Genomic DNA, 12,380 nt, shown 5'->3' with positions numbered 1-12,380 from the left:
GATGGCCATATTTTGTTATTGTGAGTCAAAATGAAAAAATGTGGACAATTGTGCTTTCAAAAAGAAATCACATGTAATGTGTATTTTATTTATGATGATATATCTTGATCTAGGAAATGGACACGTCATCATGTAATGTGTATTTTATTTATGATGGTATATCTTGATCTAGGAAATGGACACGTCATCATGTAATGTGTATTTTATTTATGATGGTATATCTTGATCTAGGAATTGGACACGTCATCATGTAATGTGTATTTTATTTATGATGGTATATCTTGATCTAGGAATTGGACACGTCATCAGAAGATGAAGCCTATCCTGGCCATCCACTTGGTGATAAAAAGAAAACAAAAGAGCATTCATCTAGTCACATAGACAGCACTTCTACTACACCATCCTCACCAAGAATTATTTCTACATTAACACCAAGACCAATGTCAGTATCAGGGCTTGATAACAGTCAACATGGTAAGTGGAACATTTACTCAACCCCTTGCCCTCCCTTCCTCCCCCATCCCCACCCCCACCCCCAGCCTTGTCATTATCAAGTCTGGATAGCAGTCAACTTTGTTTGTGGAATGGTTACACAAGCTGCAATCTAGAACATTTTTTGAGCGCTGCCAAACAAACTGTGAAGATGTGTGTTGTGACATAGAACAACCGGGTTATAAATCCCATTGTTTTTTGTTTGAATTATACATTCAGCTTGACTTGCATATGGTATAATACTTCATGTTTATGGTTCTTCATTTCTTTCTTTATTGTGTTATTTTCAGTACAAAGTTCATTTCTTTACTTTATTATTTTCAATACCAATTTCATTTCTTTCTTTATTTTGTTATTTTCAGTACAAAGTTCATTTCTTTACTTTATTACTTTCAATACCAATTTCATTTCTTTCTTTATTGTGTTATTTTCAGTACAAAGTTCACAGACATCTCAAAGTCATAGCAGTAACACTGAGATGACAGAGGATGAATTCAAAAGAATGATAAAACTACATCGCAAACGAAGATCTATGAATGAGGTACTGTATTTGGTAAATTCTGTTGTCCATATAACAAAATGTTATGGCTCTGTTAGGGGTGGGGGTGGGGTGTGTGGGGTGGATACTCATGACATAAGAGTTTGTCCGTACTCCTCTACATAGTGACATGGTCTCCTAGATAACTCATATTTCCTTGACTGGTATAATTACATTATTCCCCAATATTTTCATTCTGAAAATATTCATGATCTAAGGATTTTGTCACTTATCTTTGACTCATGGTGACAAGACCCCTTAAGTCACTCATATTTCCATTTGCTGAACAAAGAATAACATTATTTAGGTTATGGACATTTGACCACTATCTTGTCATGTAATGTGAGCATTTCACAGATTATACCTTTTCCCAAATATCACTCAAATATCATTTGTAATTTTCATTTATTCCTTCCTTTTAAACAGTATGAGCATCCTGACTTAGATACCACTGGGATAAATCTACAAGATGTAATCACAAGAACCAATCCAAATAGAAAGATGATACCACCAGGTGGTAAGTTGTATCAACTTCATTTTAGAGTACAGTCACTGTGATTGGTTAGATTGATGATACCACCAGGTGGTAAGTTGTATCAAGTTCATTTTAGAGTACAATCACTGTGATTGGTTAGATTGATGATACCACCAGGTGGTAAGTTGTATTAAGTCAATGTTAGAGTACAATCACTGTGATTGGTTAGATTGATGATACATAGAGATTTTAGATAATATGTAGTAAATAACTCTTAAGTCTTAATCCTGTTATGGTAAATAACTCTTAAGTCTTAATCCTGTTATGGTAATAACTCTTAAGTCTTAATCCTGTTATGGTAAATAACTCTTAAGTCTTAATCCTGTTATGGTAAATAACTGTAAGTCTTAATCCTGTTATGGTAAATAACTGTAAGTCTTAATCCTGTTATGGTAAATAACTGTAAGTCTTAATCCTGTTATGGTAAATAACTCTTAAGTCTTAATCCTGTTGTGGTAAATAACTCTTAAGTCTTAATCCTGTTATGGTAATAACTCTTAAGTCTTAATCCTGTTATGGTAAATAACTCTTAAGTCTTAATCCTGTTATGGTAAATAACTGTAAGTCTTAATCCTGTTATGGTAAATAACTGTAAGTCTTAATCCTGTTATGGTAAATAACTGTAAGTCTTAATCCTGTTATGGTAAATAACTCTTAAGTCTTAATCCTGTTGTGGTAAATAACTGTAAGTCTTAATCCTGTTATGGTAAATAACTCTTAAGTCTTAATCCTGTTATGGTAAATAACTGTAAGTCTTAATCCTGTTATGGTAAATAACTCTAAGTGTTAATCCTGTTGTGGTAAATAACTCTAAGTCATAATCCTGTTCAGTTGCAGCAGGGTTAATGCCACCAGCCAAGAAGAAACACAAAGATAAAGACAAGTTAGAAAAGAAGAAAAAGAAGAAATTGAAATCTTCAAATACTTCTAGTATATCACCAGCTTCTACTACTCCAGCTAATGGTACTGACCAGGTCAAAGTTGAACCCAATGATACACCAGTAGTAACAACAACAGGACCTGCACCACCTAGTACTCCAGTGGTCACAAGTCCTGTAGCTGCTGTGCCACCCTCTACAGGGTAAGATATACAAAATGAAAACATTTTGATTAAAAACAGATGTAGATTTCTGTTAATGGCTGAACTGGTCACCAGTGTGGTTGTCGTTAGCTGTTAAAACACACACATTCCCAAGACATTCACATGTCCATACATATCAAATTTCTTACCAGAAGCACCAGCTGTTCAGGGAACCATTTGATTAGCCAGCCAGACTTTCTTGTTAGTCTGCTTGGCATGGCTATTGTAGAAGTAGTGAATCACTTGATTAGTCAGCCAGGCTTTCTTGTTAGTCTGCTTGGCACAGCTATTCTACATGTTTGCATTGTATAACAAAACAAAAATCACATAATATATGTCATTGTATTTTTTTTAGACAAGCACCACCAAAACATCCATGTGGTATGTACACAAATTTCTTTAATCTTCTGAGAGAAACAATCAAGAGTTGTCCCAATGCACAGATCTCACAACAAGAATTACAGCAGAAAGTAGTTGACTGGCAGAAATCACCGATGAGTATGCTAAATGTATGGTTTACTCTACGTCCAAACTGGTCAGAACTGGTTCCAACCGCATTAAAGTGGTTGGCAGGAACAGAAGGACATTTTACAGCCAAGGTGGAATTTAAAGATGACATCCAGCAGTGGAGATGGATAGGTAGGAGGAGCAGTCTTGTGTCTTAATTACAGCTGTATACATCTAAGTGTGTGAATCCCCTTTGTAACTATTTTACAGCTGTGTATATCCAAGGGTGAGAATCCCCTTGTGTAACTAGTTTACAGCTGTGTACATCCAAGTGTGTGAATTCCCATGTGTAACTAGTTTACAGCTGTGTACATTCAAGTGTGTGAATTCCCCTTGTGTAGCTATTTTACAGCTGTGTACATCCAAGTGTGTGAATTCCCATGTGTAACTAGTTTACAGCTGTGTACATCTAAGTGTGTGAATCCCTTGTGTGGCTAGCGTTGTGTTCTTAATTATTTGTAACAAACAAAGACACATAAAGTACTAGCCCAGTTCCACCCCAAAATTAGACCCAAAGATTTGTTATGTTCACGGAGTGATTGACAACATTAACATGACAACCACTGTCATTTTCATACATTATAGATATTTAGATTAGCTAACAAACTGTAAACGAAGAACAACTCTACTGACAACCAAACACTTTTACAAAGACTCCCACAACGATTCAAACATACACTTGTTAAAAGGTAATTTAAAATACTTAATGAACACATTAAGTAGAAAGCTATGATAAAATTGTTTTATAAATTAAAAATCCAAAATAAATAACCACTCCTCATCCATATGGCCAATTTAATGCACGTTGAAAATCTTATATGATGTTGATGGATAGAAAACAAAATGTAAAAAATGTTTTTATTTCATCAGATACAAGTAATAATTCTAAAAAAGTGCAAAGATTTGATGCTCAAAAATCTAAAAATATAGAAAGTCCTATGACAAATGTTTTTATTTCATCAGATACAAGTACTAATTCTGACAATGAGATTGATGAATTATGGAAACAAGTCATACCAATTCTAAGTGGTTCACTCACTGTCAAAGAAGAAAAACCATCACCTTCTGAAAAGAAAGAAATCACTAATATACCAAGTCCTAGAATGTAAGTACAAGATGAAATATTTGATTTTATAGTTAGTTGTTTCTATAAACACATACTTATTCTACTTGACAAATAGCCTGTAAGGTACGTTGAGTCTCTCCGCCCTCATCGGTCAGCTCTGTGAAAGGGGTTAACTGATTTGTGAGGGCACCCTGTCATGGTGTACCTTACAGACTAGGGGTTGACTGATGTGTTAGGGCACCCCGTCATGGTGTACCTTACAGACTAGGGGTTGAGTGATGTGTGAGGGCGCCCTGTCATGGTGTACCTTACAGACTAGGGGTTGAGTGATGTGTGAGGGCGCCCTGTCATGGTGTACCTTACAGACTAGGGGTTGACTGATGTGTGAGGGCGCCCTGTCATGGTGTACCTTACAGACTAGGGGTTAACTGATGTGTGAGGGCACCCTGTCATGGTGTACCTTATAGACTAGAGGTTGACTGATGTGTGAGGTGCCCTGTCATGGTGTACCTTACAGACTAGGGGTTAACTGATGTGTGAGGGCACCCTGTCATGGTGTACCTTACAGACTAGGGGTTAACTGATGTGTGAGGGCACCCTGTCATGGTGTACCTTACAGACTAGGGGTTGACTGATGTGTGAGAGCGCCCTGTCATGGTGTACCTTACAGACTAGGGGTTGAGTGATGTGTGAGGGCACCCTATCATGGTGTACCTTACAGACTAGGGGTTAACTGATGTGTGAGGGCACCCTGTCATGGTGTACCTTATAGACTAGAGGTTGACTGATGTGTGAGGGTGCCCTGTCATGGTGTACCTTACAGACTAGGGGTTAACTGATGTGTGAGGGCACCCTGTCATGGTGTACCTTACAGACTAGGGGTTGACTGATGTGTGAGGGTGCCCTGTCATGGTGTACCTTACAGACTAGGGGTTGACTGATGTGTGAGGGCACCATGTCATGGTGTACCTTACAGACTAGGGGTTGACTGATGTGTGAGGGCACCCTGTCATGGTGTACCTTACAGACTAGGGGTTGATTGATGTGTGAGGGCACCCTGTCATGGTGTACCTTATAGACTAGAGGTTGACTGATGTGTGAGGGCACCCTGTCATGGTATACCTTACAGACTAGGGGTTGATTGATGTGTGAGGGCGCCCTGACATGGTGTACCTTACAGACTAGGGGTTGACTGATGTGTGAGGTTGCCCTGTCATGGTGTAGTTACAGACTAGGGGTTGACTGATGTGTGAGGGCACCCTGTCATGGTGTACCTTATAGACTAGAGGTTGACTGGTGTGTGAGGGCGCCCTGACATGGTGTACCTTACAGACTAGGGGTTGACTGATGTGTGAGGGCACCCTGACATGGTGTACCTTACAGACTAGGGGTTGACTGATGTGTGAGGGCGCCCTGTCATGGTGTACCTTACAGACTACCCGACATACTATGCTATGTAAAAAAATATGTTTCTTTGGAAACTTTATGACCAATGTCTTTGTCTTTTCATCCCTAGGCGTACTGATTACACAGTCAAAGCAACAACTGAGGAAGAAAAGAAAACATTTAGAGAACAGGTATGTACACCAATGATGACACAGGAGGAAACTAGAGTACCCAGTGTTTGGGGGGGGGGGGGTCCTTGTCACTACGAGTTGCTAGACGAGTAGTGACGAAACCTTTAGCTCATGAGTATATTCCAACTGAATGAAGAAAAATCTTTGGCGAATAACGTCATTTACTATAATTTATGAAAAACATAAATGGTGATCTGGAATGTTTAGACTCATAAATTGAAAAAAACCTTAGAACCAGTGACATAGACTAGAGTTGTTGTGATGAAGAACAACCAGGGTATATACTCCACATTTTCTGTTCGAAGATAATAACTTGTCTTGTGCATGATATAATAGACTCTTTGTCATTTGTCCTTACAGGAGTCAAGAAGATACGAACAACCTCACAAAGCATTCACATTTAAACTCCATGGTTATGAGTCAGTTGTAGGACCTGTCAAGGGTGTGTTTGGAAAGGAGACATCTCTCAATAAAGCCAGAGAACACCTACTGTTAGTGTCAGATAGACCAGCATTTGTTACTATACTATCACTAGGTAGGTACATATCATTTACTATTAGTTTCATAACAGACAAAATGTAGCAAGATATTGCAACTTTGCTATGTTAGTGTACAATATGCAGTTTGAGAGAGAGAGAGAGTTTGAGAGAGAGAGAGAGAGAGAGAGAGAGAGAGAGAGAGAGAGAGAGAGAGAGAGAGAGAGAGAGAGAGAGAGAGAGAGAGAGAGAGAGAGAGAGAGAGAGAGAGAGAGAGAGAGAGAGAGAGAGAGAGAGAGAGAGAGAGAGAGAGAGAGAGAGAGAGAGAGAGAGAGAGAGAGAGAGAGAGAGAGAGAGAGAGAGAGAGAGAGAGAGAGAGAGAGAGAGAGAGAGAGAGAGAGAGAGAGAGAGAGGGAGGGAGGGGGGGGAGAGGGGGGAGAGGGAGGGGGGAACTATGACATGAAATGGGCTGTATTTGTACTTTGTTTATGTTTTACTTGATTTTTCTATTTCACTTTTTAGTAAGAGATGCTGCAGCCAGACTTCCTAATGGAGAAGGTACAAGATCTGACATCTGTGAAGTCTTGAAAGATTCTCAGTTTATCTCACAAGGAGTATCAGATTCTCAAATCAATACGGTAGTTAGTGGTGCTCTAGATAGACTACACTATGAGAAGGATCCTTGTGTTAAATATGATACTCATAAGAAATTATGGATATATTTACACCGAAATAGAACAGAGACAGAATTTGGTAAGTTTGGTATTACATTATACATTTACAATATAACTGTAGAATCACTTAGTCATCAGTCTAGCTATGTAATAACACTCCTGTTTATTTATTTATTTATTTATTTATTTATTTATTTTTATTTTATTTATTTATTTATTACTCTTCATCACAGACAAAATGTGATTTACACAATAATGAAAAAACATTAACAATGTAACTAAACAAAAAAAACAAAAAACATACATATTACAAAAAAGTAGCAACTAGCAAACAAAAAAATACAACAATCTTTCATCTACAGTCACCATTTCAGTGCTTAAAGTTAAACACTGTTCTCCCAATGGAACCCGTTGCAAGATTATGTACAAAGAAACACAAACAAAAAAAGGGACAAACTAGAACAAAAAGTTGCAGAGGCACAGTGTACTTTAAAAAGATAGCCAACTACATTCTTAAGATCTCTTCTTAAAAATTGATGGGTAAGCCTAGATAGTTTTGCCACTAGAAAATCTTGCATTTTCGTGGTCTTCAACTAATTCTCAAAGACTAAGTCCCATCTAATTACCAGACCGATATATTGTGTTAATGTACATGAAGACATTTTAGTCACTATTTTGGTGTTCTTGTTCCCAGCGAAATAAGCAAAAATAAGTCGTTAGTGAAAATGTCCAAGTTTGCAGTATGCGTCATAGCATTTGGAAGGGTTGTTGCCTGCACCAGCTTGCCCAGGGTAGTATTTTCATTGCTATGGGCGATTTTTGACTTTAAGTCGTTTACACACACAGACACTCAGACACACACACACACACACACACACACACACACACACACACACACACACACACACACACACACACACACACACACACACACTTCACCATGTCAATAGCAATACTGAACCTCAGTTCAGTTGTGCTAAAAATCAATATACATTTCCAACCATATAAACGTTCAGTCAACATGCAGCAGCCAAATACAGTTGTGCTACAATGCCATTGGTCTTTTGGGCAGATGGTTCACAAAAGTTACAATTTTGATGATACACTATACTTGTATTTAACACTTTTTCAACATGTCTATTTGTGTTGTTTCTCAGAGCGTATTCACCTAGAGTATGCTGAGGCAGCCAGAGCTAAGAAAGCCATGCATAAACCTAAATTATCTGCAAAAGTGGTGAGTATGTTTTGTAACTTCAATGTATGTCATTATTTACACAGAAATCATGTACTATGACTTTATCTACTTGCAGCATCTGAAATACATTGCCCACATATGCTGAGCTGAAAACACCGCCATTACAAAGAAACTGCCATTCACAAAGCTGAGTAATAGCTACTAAAGAGACCCTTGGCTAAAAGTTGTTGATATGCTGGGAGTGTCAGTCTACCAAGTGAAGCGGTTGACTTGGTCAAGAAGTGAACACTGATACATATATGTACATAGAATAGATTCGATACACTTCGCATTGTAAACTAACACTATCTTTATTATCATTTTGCACAGAAAACACCAGTCAAGAATATTCCCGGAAAGTCAGCACCACTAGCCAGACCACCATCTGTAATGAGTGAAGCCAGCAGTGACAGTATTAGTAGTAGTAATCCAAGTATGGAACCACAAAGTCCATCAAAGTCACCTGGTGCTGCATCAATGAGTCCTAAGGGAGCAAAAACAAGCCCCAAACTTACTATTGGTACTTCTAAGGGGGTTATAACTGCAGTGAGTGCAACAAGTCCTAGAGGCACACCAACTACTCAGATATTGAACCCAAGAGGAACTACGGTTGGAACACCAATAACAGCACCAGGTGGGCTTGTGAAAGGAATGCCAACATTATTAACGTTTGGTGTCAAAGAAGCTGGTGCTACCTTTAGTGGAGTGACCGTATCTAGTGCTGGGAGTTCAAAGGTCACATTTGGTGGACATGTGCCTGTTATTCCAGGAATGAGTATGCAGTTGACTGGTGCCAGTGGCATGCCAGGAACTGCTGTACTGAAAACCACACCCATAGTTTCATCCACTATTGCAGGAACACCAGCAACTACTGCTATTGTTGCATCGACCACACCTGCAACACCATCAAGTTCAATTGGTTCAGTTATCGTTCCTGGAAGCTTGTTAGCACAACACAGTACATCGACCACACCAGCATCAACAGCTGTAACAGTAACAACAATACAACGACCAATGGCACCAAGTGGTAAGATTGTGACTCAACTAACAGGAAAGGGTGGTATCAGACCAACTGTTCTACAAACTATAGGTGGTAAACCTGTCCTTGTACATACAACTACACATACAGGAAGCAAACCTGGTAGAACAGTTTTACAACCACAAAGAATGCCTGCATTGGGCAAGATTCAACCAGGTTCTTTACAGACTCCTCTAGGTATCAGAATAACTGCACAGGGTGTTGAAACTGTGACCAGTGTAACCCAACCACCAGGTACTATCACATCTCCAATGATACAGTCAGTTGCACACCAGTCACCTATGACACTGCCAGCAGAAACAGCAATGAAACTAGCACAGACGCAACACATGATTGGAGGAAAACCTGTGTCCCTACTTCTGACATCCCAACCATCGTCAATTCCTGTCAGCACCATAACTTCCCAAACAGTCAAACAGGGAACAGCAACTGTTGCTCCGGGAACAATTTCTTTTACTCCATCACAAACTGTGCTTCCAGCATCAGCTGGACTAAAACTTGCTGTTGCACAAGCTACCGAAGCAGGAAAAGGTACAACACACAAACCAACAGAGATTGGTACTGGCTTAATAAGAACAACAACTGAACAACAGAAACCAGTTGGTGTCAGTGTTATCTCAAGTATTGGGAACATTGATCAAAAGAAATCACCTGTGAGTGCGTTACCAATGTCATTATTACTCTCAGGATCTCCTCAGACCGGTCAAACAGCATTGCCAAAAGGAGCAGTCCCAGTTATAGCAAGTCCTGTCTTTGCAGGAAATCTGCCACCAAGTCTTGCTGGCAAAGGTGTCATCCTTGCACAAGTTCCACCTGGATCAAAACTTGTAACTGCCATGCCAACTTCTACAGTTAGTTTGAGTGGACAGAAATCACCAATTTTAGTGGCAACAACAACAATTATGACTTCACATGCCACATCAACACCATCAACAGTTGTCATGACAACACAACTGCCCACATCCGTGACAGCCGTAGTTACAAAACCAACTGTGACAAAACCAGCTATGGCTGAGGACAAGAAACACTAAATTGAGTATTAGAATTAAACCTTGTATAAATAGGAAATATCAATGTTTTGACAACCATCCCTATCTGTGTTGTAAATTTGATGCAGTGCCATGTATTTCATTAGACAGGTAGTCCATTTCAGAACAAAATGAGAGGGGGAGGGGAGGGGGTCTTCTGTAAGGCTCACTAAGAAAGTAAGAACTTCAGTAAATATATGTGATTAAGTTTCTTTGTATCTTGTGTTATTGTGTAAGATAAGTGTCATGCCACTGCATCAGTGATGGGTGGCGGTATCTTGTGTGACAATACATCATCTCACCCTGTCTGAGTAGTGACTGATACAGTAGTTTTCTCCCTTATATGTCATATCACCCTGTCAGTGAGTTTGAGACAGTTTGCCCTGTAATAAAACACAGACTCTGTTGTTCAGGATCAAAATCTTAAAACTGTGTTTTCTTGTGAGTATACCACACAGTAAGAGATAGAGAACTCCATATTTTGGTGGCTCACAAGAAATTGATGTGTGTCAGTGGTGTATCAAATTGGCTTAGAGGGCATGTAACATCTAACAAACTGTATCTTGTATATAATTGTGTTCATTTTACAATTAGGAGATGGTACCTCAGCATTCCCATGTTATAGAATATTGTATGTTCAGGCATAACTGTAGTAGTGTTGAGCAAGACATGTTAGACCTCATGATGTATTGTTTGGAAATAAAGATATTTTATGCAGAATGCAAATTGAGCTTTGTAAACCATGTATGTATGTATGTATGTATGTATGTATGTATGTATGTATGTATGTATGTATGTATGTATGTGTGTGTGTGTGTGTGTGTGTGTGTGTGTGTGTGTGTGTGTATGTATGTATGTATGTGTGTATGTATGTGTGTGTATGTATGTATGTATGTATATATGTATGTATGTATGGATGGATGGATGGATGTATGTATGTATGTATGTATGTATGTATGTATGCACGTATGCACGCACACATGCACATGTACATGCAAAATAAGTGTCTCACAATACATGGCTGTGGTAACTTATAGTTACATGGTCCATGGTCCATGTTCAATTAAAATTAATGCAAATAGATGGATGCCAAGCAGATGTGAATGGGAGTCATTGAAATCATTCAGTGATCTGTAAATATTGACCTTTGTGAATACAGCTTCCTGCAGAAAATATATACAAATAAAGTAGAATAAATGATTAAATGAAATGTTGTCATAGAGTTTTATTTCTCTCTGCATCCAAGAGTAGGTAAAAAATGTTACCTTCATATTCCAAATAATGGTATGATTTTGCTTCCGGTCTTCCGGACCATCCAAGTGCGGCCATCATGGCCCTGTTTCCATTTTTTCCTTCTTAAGTTGCTCGGTCTCAAAATACTTGTAGAACAGAAAACTATAGCTTGAACGTTTATGATAGATGAATGAAATTTACAACAACAAATTACAGTATCAAATATTTATAGCATTATATTGGATATAGAAATAGGAAGAAAACGTTAAGTAATATTACCTTTAAATGAAAGAATTTGTCACAGATGAATAATAATGAAATAGATGATGAGTTTCACTTATTATTTCCATGTAAGTCGTACAAATCTGAAAATTATATTGTTCCGGAATTGTAATTTTAATATTTCTACTTTTTTTTTTACAATATCACAGAAAGGAAACAATCGTAAAAATGATAATGAAGTATAATTATCTTGATATTGTTTTATTTCGTGAAACCCACTGCTATGTACTGACTCTCCAGTAGCTCCATACAGTAAGTTGATGGTCTATTTTTTATCAATTGTGAATATTTCATATTTCATTTTGTTTTTTCTTCTGTAAGGAAGAGATATATTTAGTGGGTGAAAGTCTGTGTGTGTCTGTATATGTGTGTGTGTGTGTGTGTGTGTCTGTCTGTCTGTCTGTCTGTCTGTCTGTCCGTGTCATCGTTTTCTCCATAACGGCTTGCTCAATTCAAACGAAATTTTGAAGACATATTCCCTAGGGTAATGGCAAGACTTGATTAGGTTTTGGTAAAAATCCTGTGATTATTAATGAGCAATTTACGTAATTAATGATGTTCGGTAATTAGGCTATATCTCAAGAATGCACTCTTCAAATTCAATATAATTTGGTACAC

General features: G+C 38.2%; 1 protein-coding gene across 1 annotated transcript in view; it reads left to right on the top strand.

Moving 5' to 3' along the window:
- LOC144440211 (uncharacterized) overlaps window positions 1-10,908 on the top strand; it is a 13,698-nt gene extending 2,790 nt beyond the window's left edge. Inside the window, exons 6-16 of the mRNA XM_078129514.1 lie at window positions 291-474; window positions 927-1,033; window positions 1,463-1,547; window positions 2,397-2,646; window positions 3,002-3,285; window positions 4,117-4,258; window positions 5,736-5,796; window positions 6,157-6,331; window positions 6,795-7,025; window positions 8,104-8,180; window positions 8,511-10,908. Of these exons, the coding sequence (XP_077985640.1) occupies window positions 291-474; window positions 927-1,033; window positions 1,463-1,547; window positions 2,397-2,646; window positions 3,002-3,285; window positions 4,117-4,258; window positions 5,736-5,796; window positions 6,157-6,331; window positions 6,795-7,025; window positions 8,104-8,180; window positions 8,511-10,250 (3,336 nt within the window). The 3' untranslated portion in view covers window positions 10,251-10,908. The remainder of the gene's footprint in view (window positions 1-290; window positions 475-926; window positions 1,034-1,462; window positions 1,548-2,396; window positions 2,647-3,001; window positions 3,286-4,116; window positions 4,259-5,735; window positions 5,797-6,156; window positions 6,332-6,794; window positions 7,026-8,103; window positions 8,181-8,510) is intronic.
- Window positions 10,909-12,380: the final 1,472 nt, after the last annotated feature.

The sequence above is a fragment of the Glandiceps talaboti genome, chromosome 9 (genome assembly GCF_964340395.1).
Source record: "Glandiceps talaboti chromosome 9, keGlaTala1.1, whole genome shotgun sequence".
In the NCBI taxonomy this organism is placed as follows: Eukaryota; Metazoa; Hemichordata; class Enteropneusta; family Spengelidae; genus Glandiceps; species Glandiceps talaboti.
Note: the sequence above shows the minus strand (reverse complement) of the source record. Positions and strands in the feature narration are given on the sequence as shown.